Consider the following 26,319-nt stretch of genomic DNA (forward strand, 5'->3'; position numbering starts at 1 on the left):
TGCTTAATATATGGAAAATATCTGTTGCATAATAAGTAAAGTTCTCATAATAATAATAATAATAATAATAATAATAATAATAATAATAATAATAATAATATAAATAATAAATTCCGAATTCCAGTATTCTGCCTAGTTTGGGTGTGCAAAGAGGCCATTCCAGCAACTCGGCTTTATCCAGAGATGAACGATAGGTGAAATTACATTGAACTTTAAAATTAAAATGGGGATCCAACCCATATCCCCGACTTATCGTGCCGGTTCGTTAACCACTATGCTGCGTGTGTCGTCCCCAAACCACACACACACGAGACGTAGACTATAGAGATTGTATAATCACCATCAAAAATCGCGTTGCGTCTAGTCAGATGTTTCCCCCCACGTGTTTTCTTCGACGGGAGAAAGTGTATAGGGTATAGGGTCTGTATCCATTGTTATAGAGGAGCCAGCAAGAGGTCTCTGACAGCTCGCAACGGCGTTGCCACTACACATGTGTCAAGGCTTTTTCGGTGCATCTATAATGGCAGTTTTCTCAATAGGGTAAAACAGTGACCGTGGCTGGTGACACTAGCACCAAAGTAGGGTCTCCCTTCTTTCTTCGTACGTTTGTAAGAAACTTTAGGGGCTATCTTATGATGGTTCCTCTATAGTAACTGTACTACACATGCCAGTTGTGCTTCAACAAAGATATTTCGGTGACAACACCTTTCTGTGAATATACATAATTCAACGGTGGAGGCATTCCAAAATATTACATGCAGTTTGTCAGAGCACAACAGATATCCATTGTAAAGCCATCACAATCCACGACATCGTGCGCCGATTTGAAAAAAGTAAGTGGCTAGTTTGAAAAATGAAAAATAAAATGAAATCTTTTAGTTTTACAACCCACAGTTATGCGGGCTAGACAAAAGGAGATGGAGATATGATGAGAAATGAATAAAGTTAGAGGAAACCCTAGAGCCGAGAGAAAACCCGCGCACACAGTGTTTGTCCACCACAATGTCTACTTGGCGCGAGCTGGGATTGACCTAGGGACCCCGCGCACCAGAAGTGAACGCTCTACCATTGAGCCACCTCGGCCCTGTGGCTAGTTTGAAGAATGACTTGCAGCAAGTAGATAACTCACCACTACGATAAGTTTGAGGCACAAGTTCCATCGCGTTTTTTCACTCTGAAACTCGAACAAGAATAACATTTAAGATGTTTGAAAATTTATATATTTTAAGATAAATTTAGTATTTAGTTAATGTTCCAAAGGAATAATCATAATTTATACTGCCAATGTTTATTTAAAGTGAAAGGTTGACTCATTTGTCTTAATTAAAAATTGAGTATTAAGACTATGTAAATGAAATAAAATAATCACCTGTATTGTGACTGCAGAATCGGATCAACCACGAACTCATTGATTGACGTCTTATAAAAACAGTTCACAAATAACTTCCCGTAGTGTAAACAGGTAAATCCTTAATGCTTCATTTTTCACGTATATATCCAATGTTTTTTACGAGATTATTGTGCTTCTGCAAAACACTTACGGTACTTTTTCGACTTACATTATCACCACACGTATTCAAGGTCAGCGTGATATTTGTATTAATTTTGTTGTTAATTAATAAGTGATTTTCAAAAATGCAAAAATGGTGGATAAGTCGGTTCAACGTAAACCCAATCATTGTTATTGTGATACTGTGCTGCGTACGCATTTCGCTTTATTTACGGATACAGATAAATTGAAATATTTAGCACCCTACGAATGTGTCCTGGGGAAACAGTTGATTAATGTAAGTGAATGATTACGAAAGATTTGGTGGAATAGAAATGTGGACACGATGCTGTTCGCTACAAACTCAGGTGGCTTAGGATCAAACCGAGGGTGCCTTTTACCAGATGTGAGCACTCTGCCATTGCGCCTCGTACCTCGTATTTATATACAGAAAAGTGAAGTTGAGAGAGGGAGGTTGTATTAAGCTTAAACAGTAGAGAACCAGTGTGAAAAGACAACCCCAGTGTGAGCCTCTTCTCCTCAGTTGTTACTTAATATCGCGGAACTGGCTTAGGTTCTTTTAGAGAGCTTACTTTGAATATGAACACTGACGAATATCGCGGAACTGGCTTAGGTTCTTTTAGAGAGCTTACTTTGAATATGAACACTGACGACCAGCTCAAGAAGTGCTTTAATGTATGTAGTGACAATTTAGAATACGAACATTTTTGTTAGATAATGAACGGAATAAATAACCGACTATTTCCCCGTACTGTATCTTATATACGTGGTCTGCATGTTAACCAGAGTCCGCCAGTAGAGGCGATTCTTTTCCACTCTTCATTTCTGGTTTTACAGCTCACTGGAACTTGTTTAAAAAGATCTTACTAGTAGATTGTAATTGCAAGTTATTCAAAAATGTGTATTTTTAATATATTACAGATTATCTGCTCTATACCTCCCAATAATCAACACGTAAAATAGAATGTTTATTGAGGTCACTTGTAAATAGAAATTATTGATCAGTAAATGTATATTTCCTGAACGTGTTTTGGTTTTGTGTAAATTTTGTACAGAATATATGTATGTGTTAACGTACTTTGTTTCTTTCAGATTTATTATGCCAATATTGAAGAAAGAAAAGATGCCATTTTATCAGTATTGCAAAATAATAGAGACAGGTACCTAGCTTTACATATACTAAAGTTCAGAATATTTTATATTTAACAGATGATATATAAAATTTAGCTTTTCCACGATTTTGGAAAAGCTAAATTTCAACACGCTCTAATTGAATTCGAGAAACCGTGGAATGGTGGTAGATATCAACTTAAAGGAAACCATACATACAATACAGAAATGCATATTTCATTACTGCTGTCAAGACATATTTTACCTACTTTGCGCCCACCTCAAAGCATATGTGAAAATTCTGTTGAGAGCGTCTGAAAATTATACCCTGTAGGAATTCCGCTACTACCCATTGCACCTTGATGAAATATGTATTTTTGAATTGCATATGTGTGATTTGTTTACGCTGATACACGGTTTTTCGAATTCGAAATAGCACGGTAAGAACGCAGCAGAAACTGTTGTGATGTTGCAAACAGCTTGCAAAGAACACACACACAACTGTCAGAGAAACCACACGGGCCGTTGGCAAACTGACTCAGAAGAAGTCCTCCCACAGCGCTCTAGCAGCGTAACCTCGTACTACAAGTACGGGATTCGCAAAAGTACGATTCCGGTTATTTCTGGGTTCTTCTTGGTATGAAACCCAGCTCAGAATAGGTAATAATTACTGTGTGTTCAAAAATTCATTTCAAACTGCGTAACCATAGGCAGTATCAACAGGCAATATCGCTTTCAAATTATAGAAATTGCCGACTGAAAGTGGAAATTCTGAAAAACACTGGAACGGAAGTTCATTTGTTTTAAATGGGGAATTTATAAAAAGTTTCACCTTCCTGACTTCACAGGATCGTGAGATACTAAGTTTTTCGCATAGATTTTGACCTTCCCCTTCACCTTTTCTCATAAAATACATTTCAATCAAAGTTACATGATTAAGAATCCAGTTCGAGGTGCGTAATATATATATATGTGTGTGTGTGTGTGTGTGTAAGGTGGCCCATTTTAATCTTTCCACGGAAATATCTCGAAAACGGTTGAATATAAATGAACTAAACAAAAACTCAAATAGGAAATACCATGGGGCAAATCGAATGGTGATGTGCCCCCAGGGCCGCTCTCCATTTGGGCCTAGGAGCCAACTTTAAAATTTTAAATGGAAACATGGAGCGAGTGACACCTCGTTCGATAGATCTTTGAAAACTAAAACGCTTTGTGGCAAAAGATTTTTCATATCGGTCACCGTATTCAAAATGGCCGCCAAGATATGTTACCTGTATCAGATAAACGTCCAGTACCACTAATATGAAAACGGTTGAACTTAAATGAACCAAACAAAAACTCAAATATGAAATGTCATGGGGTAAATCAAATGATGTTTTCGAAGTGCCCCCAGGGCCACATTTCATGGGGGCCCAAGGCCTAACTTTAAACAAATATATGGGTCAAGTGATACCTATTTCCATAGATATTCGTACACTAAACAGCGTTGTGTCAAAGGATTGTTCATATGGGTCACCGTTTTCAAAATGGCCGCCAAGACATGGTGCTTGAATCAGATAAAACTTTCAGTACCACTAATATGAAAACTTTGGAGATAAATGAACAGAATAAAATTCGTATTGGAAATTGCAGAGGGTATTTATCATTCCACGACTCGAGAATGTTCTAACAGAGAAGATGATAAAAGTGGCATAATGCAAAGGAGGAAATCTAATTCCTAGAAAATCATTTCAACCTGTCCATAATTGGGTGAAGCGGGAAGGAACGGTGAAATTGCAAATGAGAACCTTAGTTTTTGCAAACTATTGACAATTATCTGAAATGTGTATTTATAAGAGATAGATGTCTGTAATGTGAAAAAGTAGGTAAAATTCTTGTTAAATGGTGCCTTACATTTTGATTGCAGGCAATGATTTGTGCAACTGAAATACGGAACAAATTTGTCGAACAATGAAATTTTAAAACAACGTGTACAAACGTCGTGGTTTTGCTCAACAGTCATCTGCACAATATTGGTTCGGTTCTTTTCCTTCTATGCCTTCTTGCATGTGGTAGAATATGAGCTTCACTGAGATGTTGTCCACAGTTACACCCCGACTTTCAGCGGTAATTTCAAATGTGATCCTCAGTAACGAAACGGTTCGTAGTGAGGCAGATGCCTCTCAAACATCTTGCACGCACTGCGTTAAATTACCAGGGGCGGGCAAAATACTTGAAAGTTTCAAAAATGTATTATTAAAACCTTTGCTTCTCATTTCGGTTGCTTCTTTTTTTCCCATCCAATCGCATTTTGCAATACAAATGGGTGTTAAGCCTGAAAGCGAATTTCACCTTATTTTTGTTCATTACAGTACCAGTCACTTGTACACAGTAGTTTTCAGACAAACTATACTTATTGCAAGTAAATGTGGGGTTCTCATGTGAGATTTTACCATTCATCCCTGCTTCACTCACTTACGGAGGGAGATCGGAAAGATAATTTTCTAATAATTAGATTTTCTCTTTTGTATTATGTCACTTATACTTTAATAATCTTTTCTTCGTTGCATTATTCTCAAACCGGGAATGATAAATACTCTGTGATTTCCTATACAAGTTCTATTCTGTTCATTTATCTCAAAACGTTTTTATATTAGTGGTACTGGACGTTTTATCTGATATAGGCACCATGTCTTGGCGCCATTTTGAAAACGGTAACCCATATGAAGTTTAGTGTATGAAGATCTGTCGAAATAGGTATCAGTTGACCCATATTTTCGTTTAAAATTTCTAAGTTGAGCTCTGGGCTCCCATGAAAGGTGGCCCTGAGGGCATCGCGACATCATCATTCGATTTGCCTCATGATATTTCCTATTTGAGTTTTTGTATGATTCATTTACATTCAACCGTTTTCATATTAGTGGTACTGGACGTTTATATGATACATGTAACATATCTTGGCGGTCATTTTGAATACGGTGACCGATATGAAAAATCTTGCTACAACGCGTTTTAGTTTTTAAAACTCTATCGAACAAGGGGTCACTCGACCCGTGTTTCCATTTAAAATTTTAAAGTTGGGATATGAAGAGCGGTCCTGGGGGTCACCGCGACATCACCATTCGATTTGCCCCATGGTATTTCCTATTTGAGCTTTTGTTCAGTTCATTTATGTTCAACCGTTTTCTAGATATTTCCGTGTAAAGATTAAAATGGGCCACCCTGTATATATATATAAGATTCCAAACGGTGTAACCGTTTCCCCTTGATGCAAGCAGAAACAAGGTCCTTTTTCATTTTTATATAATACATTACAATTGAACACTGTTGGAGCGAATTTGATCAAGCACAAACAAAATTTGTTATGCCTGATGCTCAAACCATTTTGTTTCCAGTGGTATTCTGTTGTGGTAATAACATATTTTAAGTCAATTCTAAAACTAAGCATATACTAAGAAGCACAATTAAAGATAGTAATTACAATCACATTATTATTTCGATCAAAGTTTTGAAATGCATTTTTGGAGGTGGGTTTTTTATGTGGTCCCCCAATATATATATATATATATATATATATATTAAACTGGGAAAATTCCAATAATCTGCTTTCAAGACAAACTTGTAATGTTAATCTTACGTTTCGTTTTATTGAAAGTATGTAAATAGTCGTTACATCTCATAATAAAAGCTTTTCTGTGAATTTATAGTTTTTATATATTTATTTTTAAACTCCTTTTAAGTTGGGTTTGGTTAGTATGGAATTAAAGATACTAGGGCATTGACTTGTATTATAAGGTAATCAGTAAAAAAGCATGCATGCCCGCATTGTTGAAGGTATATAACGAAACTAAAGATTTCGATTGGAAATCCTTCCTAGGTTGTAGACATAGTTATTGCTTACTTTTTTTAATTTCTGTAATAGAACTGTATATCCGCATGTAGAACAATTTTCTCAATTGTTGATTTCTCACTGAAAAAACTATTTATTTTCTCTTTCCAGATTCAAGTGTGGTAGAGAAATAAAGAAAAAGACTACAATATGGGGTTTGCGGGTACGCATTCCTCCTCCAGCTCCAACCATTACACTGCCAAATATGGGACCCGTCAATGATGCGACGTTGAAGACGAAAGTTGTAGCCAATAAGAAAGGAAAAATTGTTACATTACCAAGGTAAGAACTGATCAAAGACACGTGAAAGATGTGTTTTAAGTGTTGTGATTTAAACTGCTTGAAGAGTAATCTTAGCAGTAAACTCAAAGGAACTCAGTTTTTACTCCTCCAAATTCACCATTTATAGACTGTTTATCTGTTTAATGTATATATTTAACGACGAATTCTGGCTGACATCTGTCAGTATTATCAAGACTTATGTATAGAACATTGTTTGGTAGGGATAGGGTGTACTCTCTTAAATAAAAACATTTAGGTGGTCCACAGAATACATTTCTTAATTGTCTTCTTCGTCTTCAGTGGTTGGTCATCATGGTGAAAGTATCAATGATGCTATTTCAACTTCTGCCCAGAATGCCCAAACCTAAATTTAATTTTGTCCCCTCGTTCGAATGAAAAAAGTTTCGTATGTGTTTCTACCAGGGTGTCTACTGATACTGGAAATACTTGAATTATACTGGAATTTTGATCCACATACTGGAAAAACCATGAAACTGGTAATTTGTCAAGAATACTTTTTTGTAATTGTTTTAATAGTCTTAGAAACAATTTTGTATCGATTGAGATTGTAAATTTTTCCAAAGAAAGAGTTATATATATTTTGTAATTAGAAATGTAAAGCAATAGGTCGAGTGGAGGGTTGTGAGGCCCTTTAAAAAATGTTTAAAAAATCATTGTATTTCAAAAAATCACGGCTAACTAAATTTATTTAAATATTCTTTTGATGGTAAAACAGTTACAAACCTGAAATCAAGAATGTGCTTATTCCTAAAGAACTTTTTAAAAAAATCATTGTATTAGGTACTGGAATTTTGCTGATAGTTATACTGATTATACTGGAAATATACTGGAATTTTGAAAATGAAACTCGGTAGACACCCTGTCTACGAATGTTAAAGATCTTTGGTCAATTTCACATCTCGGATATTATGCTTCGAGTCTTTTAGATCTTTTAAAGGGCCCAATGTTAAAGTTTTTTCAATGTTCTTTGAGAACACTAACGCTGTGTAAAATTATACTTCCAGAAAACGTCTCGTAATTTGTTTGAAATCGAATAAAATGAAGGGATGTCAGAGAAAAGGGAGTACCTTTTATTTTATTAAATTCTATAGTTTTATGTAGCATCCTTTGCTTAAAATTAATGTCGTTGGTTCAGATCCTAGTACCAGTCATTCTAATATATAAAGGACGTGCTACAAGGACCCGTCCCACTCCACAGAAATTATTTTTCATCCATTATATGAAAGCTGATGCCATCTATTATCTGTAGTTTGAACTTCTTGCTGTGGAATATACCAAACCTGGTCTGCCTAAAATTGCAGAATCGTGTATTGTTTCATTTCTGAACTTCTTTGCTGTGGAATATACCAAACCTGGTCTGCCTAAAATTGTAGAATCGTGTATTGTTACATTTCGTGGTAGAAGTAGGACCTTTCCCTTGGTGAGAACTGAAATACAACCTGTTGCTCATTGACTGTAAAGGTGCCATTTTGTTGATCACCTCCAATCGGAGATCTTGTTGCTCAATAGTGTTGGTTTAGTGGTAAACAAACATGGTTTACATTGAGGATGTTGTTATGCCAAATACAATAAATAACATTGAAAATACTGAGAACGTATACATTTTGTTTAACCATTAGTGAACTATATATTTTTGTATTGCATAATGTAAATTCTTAAACTTCATTATTAGTTTAAGTAAACCAAGCTTACTATGTGCTCCAACAATGTATAAAGATTGTAGACCACTTTTTTTTTTTTTTCCACATTGTACATTATATGACTTCTAAGGGAAAAATTGACAATATGTGGGAAGGAAAATATTTCCCCTAATACTTTATTGTAACTTTGTTTCCTTTAATAACTAAATTACATGTGTAGAGACATTTCCAGAGGTATTTACAATGTATTTAAAAAAAAAAAATAAAGTCAATTCGTTACCTTTTTTTTAAAAAGAATCTCTGAATACTTCGTTTCTTTCTATAAAAGAAAGTGAATGTAGGTAGATTTTTCTTCCACCACGTTCTTCATATCTATATACATATTGTAGTTTAATTCTTTCTTTAATGCCTCATTCTCCCAAGCATTGCTGTCGTTTCGTTCTATTTATTTTATAATGTTAATACTGACAATGGTGTGTATTTTACTTTCAGCTCTCCGAAGTGTAAAGGAAAAGGTGGTAAAAATGGATTGACAGTGAACGGAAAGAATAATATAAGGTGTGGTTTCGCGGTAAAAAGTCCATCCAATCATCATCCTCCGACTTTAGAACATACAGGGAATAAAAGTTCTAAACCAAAACAAATGGAAAACAAAACTCGAAGTCCTGACTCTAAGAGTGAGCATAATAAAAGTAACAAGCCCACACAAAGTGCAGTGAGTTTACAGGAGGACATTAAAGAGAAACTGAAATCGAACGGTTTGAAATGCATGTCACCAACGGAACGACTTCTGCGTCGAAGGAAGCAACAACAAACCAAGGACAACACTGCCGAAAGCTACAGAAGCTTAAGAGCGCGGAAAGCTCGCAAACTTCTGAAAAATGCCATAGCCAAGGTAAGCACATTCGCTTTATAAATTAAATTAATCATTCTTATTTGTTATGATGTTAAAGCGTCCTTTTGTGGTACACTTATTTTAAATACAAGTTTTCTATTCAGAACTTTGTTGTTTAGAAAATATTTTAAGATTAGTGGACAGCGTTCTAGTCTTTCACTGTGAATATCTTTGATTTTGTGGGCTCCTATTTCTGGATGCGTGGTCATATATATAGTCATATATAAACTTGTAAAATTGTACTTAAGTTGATTTTTAACCGACTTCAAAATGGCGCCCACGGATTATAGAGCACTATTTTGTAAGTCTAAACAAAGCAAAAAATATATATAATTGTATATCTTTCGGTTCCTCGTCTGGAGAAGGGAATTACACTATGAGGCAACGTCCCAGATAAAGAACTATGGAGAAGATTTACCATTCATCAAAAAGTCACATCGATTCTTTCCAGATGGCAGTTAAGGTTGGTTTAAAGGGGCAAGTTTTGCCGATAGAGGTCACTAGTCTTCGTATCTCTCATGTATTTTTCACCTTTCATGATTTCTCTTTCAAATTTCAACCTACAGACTTCAAATTTTTAGAGAAGGCACTTCATAACCTGTCGAAGGCAACAATCCGTGCCGATTTTTTATTTATAATTTTCTTCATTGTTAAAATGGTTTGATTGTTGAAGTGGATATCCAAACCTTTAACAATGGAACTGTTTCATCAATGAAGAAAATTCTAAATAAAACTTCGGCACAGGTTGTTGCCTTCGATAGGTTATGAAGTTTCTGTTCTAAAAATTTGAAGTCTCTAGGTTGAGAATTGTAAATTTTCGTAAAAGGTAAAAAAATACATGAGAGAGATACGAAGATTGTAGTGACATCTATCGGCAAAACTTGTCCCTTTACGCTAACCTTAAAGTTGATAGACGTTGACAATGGCACCACTTATTAGTGTAAGAATCAACGTAACTGCTTGGTGGATTCGTAGAATAATGCTAATGGTTCTAAATTAATCTGCGTCGTTACCACATAGTGAAACTTTGATTCCCAAGCGGCTGGAGGCGGCTTCGGAAGATATATCATTATATAGCATTTTCGCTTTATTTTGATCTGAAGAGTAGCACTTTGTTGTCCGCGGGCGATATTTTTAGAAAACCCTATACCATTAGGTAGTTAAAAGAGAGAGCCTGTACAAATATAGATACAAAAAGTAAGATTATATTAGGTGATATTTTTGAAGATATTGATTGTAAGAATTTGAAGGATGATTACGGACCATATAGTTGGATGTATTTGTGTAATGAAAATGTAAATGTGAAAAACAACTGGCGAGGTAAACGGAGTATTTAATGGTATAGATATGGAATAAAGGGTTAGCTAAGATTTCAGGTTTTTAGATGTAAGTTATTTGTTCAGTATGGAGCGAAACGGGTACCTGTGAGGCCCACTTTTAGCTTTGTGTGAAGAGACAAACATTCGATGCTGGTAACTGTTTTTAAGGCTATCGAAGTCTCACAAGCAGATTTCCCCAATTTGTACATGAACTTGAACTTGATGTGGATGCTCAAACTGCGACATTGTGCCAACTGATCATCGCACACTTCTCCGTTCACGTACATAATTCGTACACTCCGTATTAAGACGTGTTTACACTTGGTCAAATTCATGATTAGGCAATCTAAGGAGTGCACAGTGGTTCCAACAGGCCCAAAAAACCCGGACAAAATAGTATTTTTTAAAGTACAAATATCCTCACTTTTTGACTGCATATTGTCTCTAGTATGTGTGGCAATAATAAAACTGAAAGCCGCGGAGAGATAAGCCTCTCACAACAGGGTGTTGTTACCTTGAATTAGTAAGTTGTGTTCGTGTGGTTTGCTCTGCAGCGATAGTGTGGTTTGGTGGGAGAAAGGAACAAAAGTCATTCTTGTTTAACCACGTAATACAAGAAACAGGGATAGAAGATCCAGACAAGAGGGGAAACGTATTGACAAGGATATTTCGCGATTTTGTAGCGAGTTATTTTGCGGACTGTGCAAGGCGGGTAGGAATTTAGACATTTTTTTAAAAAAAACAACGCAGAGTGGTTGGACCAAGACTTTATTTTCAAAATTAATGTTGAATTTCATCGTCTACTACTTCTAAGAGAGGACGACCACAACTGAACTTTAATGAGGGCAGTGTTAGATCGAAGAGGAGGAGGACTGTGAACTTACGAGTTTCTGAGAGTGCACAATCTTAAACATTTGCAGCGGCTATGAAGCAAAGAGAAAGTAGCAATATAGAATCTGCAAAAAGAATTGACGAAATGTAGAAATCGCCTACAAGAGCAATTAAAATTAGGAGAGGTGGGCACTCTGTTTCGAAAAGTCACACTGTTGGGAGCTACACAGAAGACAACGCATTAGCTCTGTTCCTTGAGGCAGATGAAATAAAATTTTCATAGGCAAGGGGGCGAAAAATGTAAATACTGACATCTATCCATCATAATAAAGAATTCTGGTTGCTAGAAAGATGTGTTGTCCACAAAATGTAACTTAATTAGAAGAACACTGAAATCTTTATTCAAGATTTACTAGCTGCTACGACACATCGACTGCTACAAGTGCAAGAGCCAGCATTGGATCAAATCCCAGAAAACTATCTACAGTCATTGATATTTTTGTCCAGGTGGGGATTCGATTGGAGTAGTGGCCAGTGACAGTACACTCAAAGGGCAGAAAAGATTATTTTTTTCAGTTAACGAAATATTTGTGACGTCATTAGAAAAAAAAAGAAAAAAAAAAGTTTCGCAGAGTAACAGTGCCTCATGAGAAAAAAGCTTCCAAATTCGAACAGCAAATTAAGAATCTCAGCCAAATTGAATACGCAATTAATGGCAAAATAATACAAACAGAACATCAGCTTTCATTAATGATGGTTAATAGAAAAGTATGCAGTGCCATAACTTCAATATCCACCCAGAATTGCTATATCTGCGGAGCTATCCCGAAAATGATGAAGCAATTGGATATTCTGACCGGAAAAGACATAGATATATCGACATTCAGATTTGGACTTTCCACCTCTGATACATGGATAAGGTCTTTTGAATGTTTACTTCATGTTTCATATAGACTGGGGGTCAATCAGTGGCAAGTAAGAGGAAACACAAGTAAACAAATAGTCCACAGACGAAAACAAAACAATCCAGAACAACTTCAAAAGAGATTTAGGTATCGCTGTTGACCAGTCAAAACCTGAAGGAAGTGACTCTTCAGATAACGGTAATACTGCCATACCACCAGAACATATTTTGAGAAAGAAAAAGTTTCAGCTGAAATTATTGGAATAGATCTTGAACTCCATCAGAGGTTTGGTATTGTATATTGTGCACATTATCAAGTTGCTTTTCCGTCGAAGCTGATGCATTTAATAAGTGCTGTAAAGGAACATCCGAGCTCTTCGTATCCTTGGAATTATATGTCTGCCTCCTGCGGTTTTATCTAGATATTATATACCTATCTTTTTAACGTAACAGGCATGCCTGTCCATCTAATGAGAGTTTATGCACTTATAAGAACCTCATTTTTTTATTATTATTATTTTTATTTCTTACTACAAGTAATGATTTAGAAAACATTTAATCAGAACACGAAATGTAACAAAAAATAATTTTTACCGCGTTTTAGGGTAATAGAGACCACTGTGGAGTGTACTGTACACGATTCATTGTAATAGCATCACAAACTACAATATCATTCCGGGAACTTATTTTGACTAACCTTCGTATATATACAGGGTGACTGGTAATTCGATGCATTCCTTGCAAGGAGATATTCTACAAGTACTTTGGAACATTTTGACCTATATGAACCGAGGACCGCAAAACAATAGTTTCTGAGTAATTTGCACATGTGTGATTTCTTTGAAATTTGCCTTCAAACGAGAGTTGCGCGAGTAAGTTTACCCTGACTCACGTCCACATATCGTACAACTATGAAATTTTACATGTGTAATTCTCCATACCTATGTCAGTCATGTGGTAACGTACAACTCGTAACTCTGCACCGTTTCTATGTTATAGGTCCGAACGTGAAGTAAGGTGTAGTGGTCCAAAATCCATTACTGCATCTCCAAACGCTATGTGGCAACATCGCAGAAGTACTTGCTCGTAGAAAATGACTGCATGATTCGGAAGAGGTGGAATGATGACGGTGTGCTGTCAAGAGAAAACTCAAACTATGACGGATTTCATATCCAGAGTCATGCATCTGTCTGGCCAACATTTGAGCAGTGAACGGGTGCGTTGTTTTCCAGGAGGCCTACATCTTTTGCCAGCATGGCACGCTCTGGGATTTCACAGAATTCTGCAACGCACGCAGCAAATGAGGCATAGTATATCCTGGTAATTGTGGTACCCTTTGCCTGGAAAGCAAGTAGTAATACATTATGCTGATCCCAAATAAACGTGATTATAATTTTGGTCGCTCAGAGTTGAACACGGATTTCCTTGGTAGTGGTAGGTCGGCACGTTGTTCGTTTGACTAGATTTTCCCTGCATTTCTTCACTCCCACCAGGCGAAGGCCGGTATGGTACTTGAAGGCCAGGATCAGTTCCTTCGCAAATCCTAGACCCACCTAAAAGACAGATGTGACCCCGAAGTTGGAGATCCTAATCCATCCTTGAGTCATTCCTTTGCATAAATACATTGGTCTTTTACGTAGGTCTAGGATTTGGGAAACAACGGTCGTGGCCTTCTGGGAAGTACCGTCCCAGCCTTCGCCTGGTGGGAGTGAAGAAAACCTAGTCAAAGCAATGACAACGTGGCGACGTACCACCACCAAAGGAAGTCCATGTTCAACTCTGAGCGACCAAAGTGATGATCATGTCTATTTGCAGTCAGCATAATGTATTACTACTTGCTTTCCAGGCAAAGGGTACCACAATTACCAGGATATACTATGCCTCACTGCTGCGTGCGTTGCGAGATTCTGTGATATCCCAGAGCATGTCATGTTGACAAAAGGTGTGTGCCTCCTAGAATACAACGCATCCATTCACTGCTCGAATATTGGCCAGACAGATGCACGACCCTGAGTATGAAATCCATCATAGTTTGCGTTTTCTCTTGACTACACACTATCTTCATTCTACCTCTTCCGAATCATGCAGCCATTCCTAGGGGCAAGTACTTCTGCGATGTTGCCACATAGCTTTGGGAGGTACAGTAATGGATTTTGAACCACTACACTTTACGTCACGTTCGGACTTACAACACAGAAACGGTACAGAGTTACGAGTTGTACGTTACCACATGACACATAGGTATGGAGGATTACACATGTAAAATTTCATAGTTCTATAATATTTGGAAATGGGTCTCGTGTGCCTCTCGTTAGAAGGCAAATTTCAAAGAAATCACACATGTGCAAATTGCTGAGAAACTATTGATTTACGACTACCGATTCATATAGGTGAAAATGTTCCAAAGTATTTGTAGATTATTCCTTGCAAGGAATGCGTCGAATTACCAGTCACCCTATGTATGCATATATATGTATGTTCACACGTAATTTTAACATAGATGCAGTTTTATTATTTTATTTCTAACGAGCGTACTTACCCAATTAGTCTTCGGAGCTGGACCATGAAACATCTCAATGGGTGTGGTGTGAAAACCGTAATTAACCACTTTAATATGCGTTTGTTCATGCATAACTTCGACATAGGTGCACTAAGTTTCTTTAATTTACCTTTTGTTTGAAAGAGTGTTTTCACAGTGTTTTCTTATAAATTTCGTTAAGATCTGATCACTGTTCGAACTCTTCAACGGCTGCCAGTGTTAATATTGTACTGACTTTTCTAATTTATTCTGATTGACTTATGCTGTTAAAACAGTCGTTTCACTCTCAGCATTTAAGTTCATTCTTTTTTGTATTTCTCAGAGCCAGAAATCTAATCAAGAAGCTTCCGGAGCTACCACCACGAGAACTACCACTACCACAACCGCCCCCGCTTCTACAACTACAGCCACCACTGTCCAACGCTCGACTGCTTCCTTCCCCAACACCCCAGGTGATACAAGTGGTGACGAGACTTCATCACGAGGAACTTTAGACTCTTTTATTCCTCCTCCAAAGGACTTCGAAGGTCACAATAATCCATTCCGCAATTTGGACCATTTACCCAATCTGCCAGCAATTCGTCCTGCTAAAAGACAATTAAGTGAGAAAGACATTCGCATTTCGAAAAACGGTGAAGTCAAACGACGGAGGTATCGACGACGCCTGGTGCCGACTTCATTCACTGCACCCAACAAACCCAGTTTATACCTTACAAACCACTTCAGTATCCTTGGCGGTGCGGATAGCTTGAAAGGGAGCGACAACCAGTTGTGGCCCGGTTCCTCGCTGTACGGTCAGTCCTCGTCGGGTGTAGGCAGTGGACAAATCAGTAATTGTGTTGAATATGCCTTAAACAGGAGGTTGAAAAGTGATTCAGATTGTGATAAGAAAGTGACGGATTCTAATGATATTTCATTTAATGATCTCAAATCCTCAGTTAATATTTATTTCGGAGCTGCGAATCGCATTGCTGCTGGTGAAAAATTCAGTGTCTTAGCAAAGCGTGTGACCCCCACTGGCAAAGTTCAATATCTCATAGAGTGGGAAGGAACTTCACCATAACAGCGGCACAATGCCTCTGTCTTCATTTTTTTTTTTTTTAAGTTCATTTAAAATGAAAAAGAATCACTGCCTTTTAGTGGGTGTGTTTTTAATGCTTCATTAACATGGGTATAAAGAAAAGAATGTTAAGTGCCCACTCGAAAAAATATATAAATATAAGCTTGTATTTTTTGCAAGTACTAAATAGTGTTGAAAGACTGTCTGTATGTATATGTGTATTATTTGTTTCCTCTTTTTTTAATACATATACATTATGGTGCATGTATGTGTGTGAGAGCATAAGGAGAGTGTATAATATACACTCAAGAATTGTTTTAAAATATGTCTGAAGTATACAATCTCTTTTTTTTTGTTTTCATCATCCTTTTTTTTTTCTTATATATGTTACCTTGTGGAGAATCTGTCCAGATGTAAATATTATTATATAATAGTCAGTTTTGCAGGAGCAAGAACAATTTGCATGACAAAGACTGATTAGATACAAGTGTATAAAAAGCATATGAAGAAAAATAACAAATTTGGTATTAGTTATTTTGCACCAATCAGCATTTTTTTTTAAATCTAAAAGTAATCTTCGGCGCCATTCCATTATGTTGAGACCAGGTACTCACTGCCATTTTTTTTAAATATGTTGTACTAGTCAGTACAGAGTATTGTGTAACAATAAGAGTCCCTTGCTGCTGGATTGTTGTAATTTGTGGAAGAACTTGAGCCTTTTAAAGAAGGACTTCCACGTTTTTAGCGGTACTTGTGTTGTGTATTATGGGTTCACATCAGTCTTTCGTTAAATATATTTTTCTCTCAAAATACTGCAGAATTAGAAGTATTACAATTATAATTGTTAATGCGAAGGAAGGTAATGAAAGTTTAGTGAAAGTTACCAAACACCTCTGTTAGCCTCTTTTTTTAAAATTTTTATTCTGCTGTGAAAACTTGCTCACACAAGCTAATAGATTTAAGTGAAATAAGTAAAATACGGAGAAAAACGTAAAAGAAGCATTCGTAGAATTAAGTAGGAATGTCTTAGCAATGTGAGCCTACCAAAACCTTGGAAGTTTCTCCATATTTTGGCATCGTCATATAGGCTCTTCTTTCCGTAATGCTGTATGCTTGGGAGCAGTTTTCCATATGTTAATTAATTTAGTTTTATTTGGTCGCTTAAGCAAGAACCCGCAATGACATTGGAAGAGAATTATTGCTGTGTACAAAATTTCAGGTCTGAATCGAGTAGCCAGATAAGACAGTTTGGTCGTCATTGGTCATTTGGCAAATAAAGTAAAGCCCAAATGCCTATCATTAAAACAAATATTTGATAACCAATGTAATCTTAAGGAAATTTCGCTTCCTTGAATTCTTGTAAGAAAAACATGGAACCAGTATAGTGATTTTCAATGCAGTATTATAGTCTAGTGTTAATTGTACAAAATGTTACGAATTCGTAGTAGCACGCAAAGAAATTGTCAAAATAATGTCTTTTATTTGAGTTAAAATATTTGTTATTTAAAAAAAAAAGTTCGTGAGTCTCAAAAGTATTAATTTTTATCATTAAAAATCAGATGCACATTATATCCTTGAAATATTTCCACCATAATTAAACAGAGTAACCATATTGTTACATACATCGTTGTTAGATATATATATGTATATATATTATTTATTTTTGGAGGTGACTTGACGTTCCTTTCAATATTTTCCGTTAACTTTACCATAAGTTCTTTGATTTAATATTTTTGCCGATTTTGGGAAGAAAATTAAAGGCTTGAATAAAAGTTGGAGTGATTTTTACATTTTCAGCAGGAGCATATCAGTGTTATTGGAATAATTCTTTCATCTATTTCTGCAGTTTATTTAATACTTTCTAAAGATGAAGTAACTAAGGAATATTTTAATCTCTTAGAACACAGTTGCAAAACAGTATATCTTACGTTAGTATTCTTTTTTGAAGATATTTTCATTGATGAGCAGTATGATACCTAAGTCTAGGAGTAGGTCTGCAGCCTACTTGAAGGAAACACACAGGAAAAAAAAAAGTTCATATTTTTTTAGGACAGTTTTGATCTGTGCTTCAAAAGTTTCGCAGTTTTAAATAAAGGTATAGTTGTTACAATTACAAAAGTTATAGCTGCTTATACATTAATATTATTAATTTCATTACAAACTTTAATTAATTTTTTATCCTTCATAATGGGAGATCACAAATGTTGACACAAAAGTCAATTGTCTTTCATGAGTGAATTCATGTCCATTACAAGAATAAGAAAGCTGTCTGCCATTATGACGAGGAAGCTCTCGATAGCCCGACAGAAATTTATTTGATGTATTTTAAAAGTTCAAAGAAACTAGACTTAACACAATAGCAGTCATGTGGACCCACTGGAGTAGTCTTAAGAAAATGTCCTCGTAGGTCCGATCGGACCCACAATTCCTAATTCGCCTAGTTGTTAGAGTACTTGTATTGTAAAGTACTGCCTCTATTATGCTGCCAATATGTCTTGAGCCGTGGCAAAAATGCGAACTAAAGCTCACACCCCGACACACCCACTCGTTGAGCCAATAAGGGTTCAGCTGTTGCTAAGCGAGAGAGCCTTAGCGAAAGAGAGTGGAATTACTTCAGCCGATTGCAGCGCCGGACAAGGAAGACTAGGTGTCAAGTCAATGTGGTATATTTATAGTATTAATGAATTGTGGTGTTTGTATCACACTTACGCCGCTAGGGGTGCCGAATAGCAAGTATTTGCTGTTTTTGTAGGGCTGATCGCACCTACCTGTTACTGTTTGAGTGACATGTTAAAAGTTTAACAATGGATTTATTATTTATTCTGTTATTTTCTCGCCTTTATTGCGAGCGGTCTCGGGTTCGAACCCGCTGGGGACACACAGTCCAAAATGTGTAAAAGCTTTTTCAAGGCCAGCCATTCTGACTGAGGTTTTCCTGTTTCCTCATTCCCATCAGGCAAATGCCGGGATGGTACCTAACATAGAGGTTCCAGGCCGCTTCCTTCCCTTTCCTTGGATAATGTAATCGCCCAGGGACGTCATCCCTCATACGTAATGGGCTAACATGGCCATAGATGCCAAAAGCTCAGAAATCCACAAATCCTAAATGTAATTTGTCTTGAAAAGATGCAGGTGTTGTGAAGTCCCCGTCATTTGCTGAATTTGCAATAAGGTCTAGATCACTATATTGTTATTACTAGTTCTGCGCATGTTTCTTCATTTTTGGTTCCATAAAGAATTTACTTATTAGCAATGAAAGCAAAAGGAATTCATCCACTTCTCACACAAAGCCAGCTTACACATGTAATAGCGAACAAACGAGTATCAGAGTTGCCAGTTCAACTTTAATTTATCCACTTTCCCATTAAAAAAAAAAATCGTTGGTCCGATCGCACCCCGAACTTTAATTCGCCCAAATTCAATACTTTGCCTTAGATTATGTTTTAACATTAACAGTATGTTCAAAAAATATGAACAAAACAAGAATCATGTAAATATGTACCGGTGAAAAACAAAATTCACCCTTGGCAGCTAACTTGTTAAGTTCAGTCAGATGCGGTTGACTTTTCTTCAACATTTACATTAGAAAAATAATAAAGTTACGATGTTCAAATGAAAGATCAAGATTGTGTAAAGCTGTGAAACACTGTATTATGCACTATTGAAGCAAAGTCTCTGTCGATAGTTCTGTAAAAGTGTTTAAGTTGTTTGAAACCATTTGGGAGAAAAGTTTCATAAATAAACAATAGTAATGGTTGTTATATGGAATCTGTTGTGCACAACATAGTGGGCTTCGGACATTTAGGTCTTGACTTAAGAAGCAAGGCCCCATGTAACTAACCTTGAAGATGTTCAATTTGCTTGTAAATGTACCACTTATCAGTAAGGAATTTTGCATTTGCCCCAGAGCCCACTGAGTATGGAAAATCATGAAAAACAAACGTAACTTGATAATAATTGTTACCATTTTTAAAAAAATTATTTCTGCCCTTTTCACAAAGAAAAGGTTGAGATTACGAATCGGGTGTAAGGTTTGGAGAAACAAATTAAATGGTTATTATGTACACTTTTGGAAATCTAAGAATAACCTCATTTCTGCTACACACAATTTCTGAGTCAACTTTTTTTCCCCTCGTGTAACGACTGCAAAAGAAATCTAGAATTTAAAAGTTAGTAGCATGGTATGTGAAATGTTTGTTTTCACAAATCTTCAATTTAACCAGGGGGACTTTAAAAATAATAATAATAAACTGGACACAGGAAGTTCAGCCAAACATATTTCACTTTTCAACGGTGTAGCTTCGAAGTCATACCAGTTCGTTACGCTCTGTTCTCTTTTTAGTATTTTTATGTTTATTTTGTGAAAAGTAATATAGACAGGTTCTTGCATGTTTAGACATTGCTAAAACTTGACCCACAATAAATAAAAAATGCATGATAGTTCACATCAATATTAAGAAAAGAAGAGTCCGGTCCTCAAGCATCTGTGTTCGGTATGTGAGCTTTATCATTTATTATTAACGACTTAATATGTATGTAGTGAAATGTGACACAAAGAAACAAAATATTAAAAACACTGACATTTATATTATAGTAGCTCAAAATGTTTAGCGTAAAATTTTATTAATATTTATTTTTTTTACAGTAGTCTGAAGCAACTGAAAATATGCGGAACCTACTTTTGATAAGTCCGTGTTTTTGGTTTCTTAAAGGTTATCGAAATTTAAGTTAATGGAAATTGTACTTAGGATCACTTACCGTTGATTTCTTTCTTTCTTAACATATTGAAGATATGAATATTTATCTAAACATTCAAATAGCAGTCCGAACGTAAACGTTCCAGTGACAATTTTCGCCATCTTCAGTGTATATCCCGTAAAAATTTAATGTTGCTTTAAGAAGTAAATTTTTTTGAATAAATTTCTTTAACTTCTTTAATTTGTTTAAATTTCTTTGTAGAAATATTGTATAAGGTTCTTGAAGTATTGTTAAAATTTTTTGTTAATATCCTATGCTATCTTCTTATTACCTTGATCCATACTCGGAGAGATTGCATAGGTTATTAAAAAGGGTGTTGAACCGCAATAGTGCAAGAACATTGGCCCCGGGTTCGATTCCCAGTGGTAGCACTCGCTCGGAAAGGTGTAAAATGCTTTTTCAAGCCAACCACCCTTAATGAGGTTTTCCTCATTCATACCAGGTAAATGCCGAGATGGTACCTAACGTATAGATTCCGGGCCGCTTCCTTCCTTCCTTTCTTTCCTTTCCCCGAATAGTGTGCTCGCCGAGGGGTATCATCCCTCATACGTGACGGGCTGAATGACCATAGATGCCGAAAGCCCAGAAATCTAAATCCTAAATCCTTTCAAGAACATTGTACATTATTTCTGTAGTGGAAAAAAAAATTAAAAAATGTAGTTCGTAAAGCGACATTAAATTTCTAAGGGATGATGAAAACTTGTTCCTGAAATGTTTACGTTGGGATGCTTAGGTAAATAATCAATTTTTATTAGTTTTGATATACATTCTATTACTTCTTTAAGTAATGATTAAGGTTTTATTCAAGTACTTTTAAAATATCGTCAGTTCAGTTGAGAAAGTTAGTGGAAAATTGAAAATAAAGTGTCCTTTCATTTCAAGAATAATAATAATAAAAAAAATCTTATGTATAAAGAGGACATACGTTCTTAATGTGATATGTCAGAAATTTCTAATATACTTGAAGTCGGTATTCTTGTGGAGAAAAATAATATTTAAAAGTTCGAATGGGACTGATGAAAACCCTGTGAAGTAATACTAATGTTTTTATTCTTAATGTACAAATGAAATAGAGCAGCTTTCTATATTCTCTTTGTTTTTAATACGTGAGGAACCAGTTAAAAACTGTTTACTAGTCAGACGGAAGCTGGGGGGAAATAACCAAAGAAGTCTGTAGTTTGATTGGATGTAATGTGCGCAATGGCGAACGCAGCAAGGGAACCAGGTTGATGTTCTTCCTAGAATACCATTACTCAATCCAGTAAGTCATATTACTCTGTAACTTTTTTTGTACGTATTTTCATGTTCCATATATGAAGCATAATATAGTCAAGTTCTTGCTTGTTCAGACATTTCCAAGACTGACCCTAAACAGATAATAACTGAAAACAATGCAGAATAGTTCACACAAAATTTATCAATATTAAAATATGAAAAAAACATGGAAGAAAAATGCTCAAGCATCTGTGTTCTGTATATGTGGTTTGGCATATATTATTATGACGTAATATTTGTGCAGTGAATTGTGATGTACAGTGAAAAGAAAGAAAAAAAAAATATGTCCAACCATGTACTTTTTTTTCCTCTGGTATTCTTAGCCTTGTAAAGTACTAATCAATGATCTGTTTTGAATAATGAACATTTTTGTACATGTCTTTGACATTGTGTTTGTGCAATTGTCAGAAAACTTTGTAAATTATAATAATATAGTGTTTATAAATTATGATAAAAATCATACGTTATTAGAGCATGATCAGATCCTTTTTTATTCTTAAAACATCCAGTTACATGAAATGTAATTGAAAGGTGATTGGAAAAGAATTTCGTACAAAGGTGTTTCAAAATGATTCTTTTAAGTTTCAAATGTCTATACATGTGAAGTGTACATAGATTGATTACACATCCACACACACACAAAATAAATAAAAGTTCTGTGCAGTGGATCCCAGGGTATGAATTCCATGTATTTTGTTAGACAGAATCCAAATTTCGAAACCCCAGGATGATTGATCGTGTCAATTTTTTTATGGGCGAAAATATTGAGCGATTTCGGATAGGGAGGAGACGTTTTTCACCCATAGAACTAAATTGACACGGTCGATCGTCCTAAGTTTTGGAAATTTGGATTCGGTCTAAGAAACTACATCGAATCCATATCTTGGGGTCCGCTGCACATATTTTTATTTATTTATTTATTGTTGTATGGCTGTGTTACGTGTATCCTCCCTATCTAAAATCGCTCAAGTTTGTCGTTCATTAAAAAAAAAAAAAAAAAAAAAAAGACACGGTCAATCGTCCTGATGTTTCGAAATTTGGATTCTGTGTAACAAAATACATGGAATATATGGATTCTGTGTAACAAAATACATGGAATACATGGATTCTGTGTAACAAAATACATGGAATACATGGATTCTGTGTAACAAAATACATGGAATACATGGATTCTGTGTAACAAAATACATGGATTCTGTGTAACAAAATACATGAATTCTGTGTAACAAAATACATGGAATACATGGATTCTGTGTAACAAAATACATGGATTCTGTGTAACAAAATACATGGATTCTGTGTAACAAAATACATGGAATCCATATCCTTGGGTCTGCTGCGCATAACTTTTACTTTTTGTGTGTGGCTGTGTTACTGATATATTAATTTGTAGAAATACTTCAAAATTTGTGTTAATTATCTTTGGGTAGTCTATATAATTTTTTTTTAAGTGGTATAAAAATAAAGGCACCCTCTCCACTAGCCTAGTGGCAAGCACACGCGTGCGCCTTTGGTGCATGGGATTCTAGGTTCGATTCTGAACGGGAGAGCATTGAACACGTTTTACCATCTTAAACTTGTAGATATAAGTTTCATAACGTTTGCCTTACTGTAGCGCTCAAAAATACAAGACCATCCTTATAAAAACATGATTTTCGACTGTTTATAGTCACATCTGTTATTTTATTTAAAAAAAAAATATTTTGAAAGAAAAAGTCATTTTACACATAAGGAAACGCTGTTTTGAATTTGTTTTGTAGTTTCCGCGACTTTAAGCGGAATTTTTTACTTTTGAATAATTTGCCGGAAATGAACATTCATACATCATGATCCGAAGTAAAGGATTAGTATTAAACAAAAATATACAATACTTAGGTATGAAGGTGCGACAAAATAGAAAAACATTCATTTTGTGGTAAGAATCTATTCCTGTGCAAATGATTACGTCACAAATCGATTTGTTTAAGCTTCAAACTCTGTCGCAAAATTCTAATTTTCACGGGTTTTTACTACTAGTCTATAAAACTGCTATGTGTCGTAAAATATCATAAGCTGATTACACTACCACCTGTTATCGACAAAACAAAACTACAAGCTAACACACGCTCAGTCGATTTACATTTGTGTTCACATGTGACAACTGTGTTTGATCAGAGATAGGGGCTGTATTCCTTTCGAAATGGCGAATGTCAATTGGTTTACGAAAATGTGGCAAAAGTAAGAGATAGATAGAGAGAGCTGACATCTTGAAGTTTAGTAAATCGTGTGTTCACCAAATTACTAAGTGATATGAAGACATGAAACAAGTGCCCCAATAGAAGAGTCGTGGCAGAAAACATGTTCTTGACAATCGTGCTGTTAGATAGCCATGGTTCTGTAAATACGAATAGGTACTTGGATTTAATGAACAAATATATGATTCCGTCAAAGACGATATTGCTGGGAAGAGGGAAGTCTTAGTTGTACCAACAAGATAATGCACTTGACATGTCTCCCGAAACGCTAAGAAGTGTTTCAACGAGATGAAAATTCCTCTGCTGCAGGTTCCAGCACTATCGCCAAACATGAACCCAACTGAAGACGTATGGAACTTGAATCGAGAATTAGCAAAAAGGAAGATCGATTCTGGGTTGGAGCTCCGGAGAGAGGTTGCTGAAATATGGGGAAGCTTCAGGACCGAATAGAACAGAATAGTGTGCTAAAATGGGACTCTAAACTTCAATGAAGAAACGAAAATTAAGACGATAATCAAATTCCTTCCACATTTGCACCAATATATCGACTGGCACTGACTCCAGGGTGTAATAGTGACATGTAAATATTTGCCGTGTATGCCCAGAGTAAAAAAATCGCGAGACATAATACAAGGTAGTTGAGGGAAACATTTTCAGAGCATGAAAACTACGGTTGTTGACAGTAACGGAAACGATAAGTATAAATGGGCTCCACTAGGTTTTGGTTCTGGGAGAAAAGATATTTTCAGAAAAACTAATTTCGGTTCCAGAACCAGAATTGTTATTCCCAGTGAAAATTATTTCGGTAGTTTGGAACCGAAACCTGTTTTTGTGACAAAGTCGGTTGCAGTTCTGTAATTAGAACCTATATTCTCAAAAATATTAATTTTGTTTCAAGACCAGAACTATTTTTATCACAAAAATCTCTTTCGGTTCCGCCCCGACAACCCTTACCATTAACAATCCTGATAGTAAGTGATAAATTGTCTATATGTTGTAGACAAAGAATAAATGTCGAAGTTTTAGAGGAAACTTACGAGTTTTGTTCAAAATATTTTCTTCTCTATCTTCAAAGCCTGTTGAAACGTACTATTCCGATGCCTCGCATTTCTACCTTAATGTGCATACGTTTGTGAGATATTGCTCCAATAATAGTATTAACTTTCTGTGGAATCAATGTTAGAGGGCCAGAGCAGAAAACCTGGAGTCAAAAGGGCTCCAGTCAACAAAGCCCCCATCAAAATAGCCCTTCATCTAAACGACCCGGCTCGTCAAAACGCCCTGCATCAAAAGGGTTCGAGGCAAAAGGGGCGTCAGAACGGCTCCAGTAAAAAGAGACCGATCAGAAGTCCCCGCAACAAAGAGGTCACGGCTCAGAAAGGGCTAGTGTCACAATATTATGGATCAAAACGACCCGCGCCAAAAGAGCCTGGAATCTACAGCCTAATATCAAAGTATCAAAAGTGCATATAAGTAAAATAATAATAATAATAATTAATAAATAAACAATAATAAAACTGTGCAGGAACTATTTTATTTCTGTTGAAAGGACATGTTTTGCCTAACTTCGAGTTTGTTTTCGGTTCAACCCCTCTGGGCTTGCATGTGTTAGTTGCCTCATCGAAATTAAGCAAAATGATAGCCGGGGTTGAAACTTGATACTTGAATGCAAGTTGACAACAATTCGACAGGGATATCATAAAGTGTGTATTTTTTCCATTATTTTTGAGATATCTCGAATTGTTTGTAAACTATAGGCCTATTTCCGGTTTCGGGATCAAAATTATGTGAGAAGTTAAGACGTATTACATGTGTGTTTCATTATGAGTTTCGACTCTCTAAAAATCAATTTTGATGTTATTTTTCCGATGTCTCTGTTCTGTGCACTGACATGTTATTTTAAACTCCACACTTTGATATTTCGTAATGTATGAAAAAAATGTTCCTCCCATCCATTTAAGGAATTATCAGCTAATATAGTTTCCACGGTTTGTTTCATATTCCAGTTTATGAACAACACGCCATTTATGATACAACTTATGATCAGCAGTGAATACGGATTGTTTCAAA

The 26,319-nt window shown here is 35.8% G+C and overlaps 1 protein-coding gene across 3 annotated transcripts in view; it reads left to right on the top strand.

Moving 5' to 3' along the window:
* The window catches only part of Pcl (polycomb protein Pcl), a 60,475-nt gene extending 38,003 nt beyond the window's left edge, over positions 1 to 22,472 (top strand). For all 3 annotated transcript variants that reach the window (XM_081764242.1, XM_081764240.1, XM_081764241.1), the window contains exons 9-12: positions 2,603 to 2,670; positions 6,603 to 6,773; positions 8,927 to 9,329; positions 15,245 to 22,472. In XM_081764242.1, the coding sequence (XP_081620368.1) occupies positions 2,603 to 2,670; positions 6,603 to 6,773; positions 8,927 to 9,329; positions 15,245 to 15,985 (1,383 nt within the window). In that variant the 3' untranslated portion in view covers positions 15,986 to 22,472. The remainder of the gene's footprint in view (positions 1 to 2,602; positions 2,671 to 6,602; positions 6,774 to 8,926; positions 9,330 to 15,244) is intronic.
* The last annotated feature ends 3,847 nt before the right edge of the window (positions 22,473 to 26,319 follow it).

Source organism: Thermobia domestica, chromosome 7 (assembly GCF_964235325.1).
Source record: "Thermobia domestica chromosome 7, izTheDome1.hap1.1, whole genome shotgun sequence".
NCBI classification, from domain to species: domain Eukaryota; kingdom Metazoa; phylum Arthropoda; class Insecta; order Zygentoma; family Lepismatidae; genus Thermobia; species Thermobia domestica.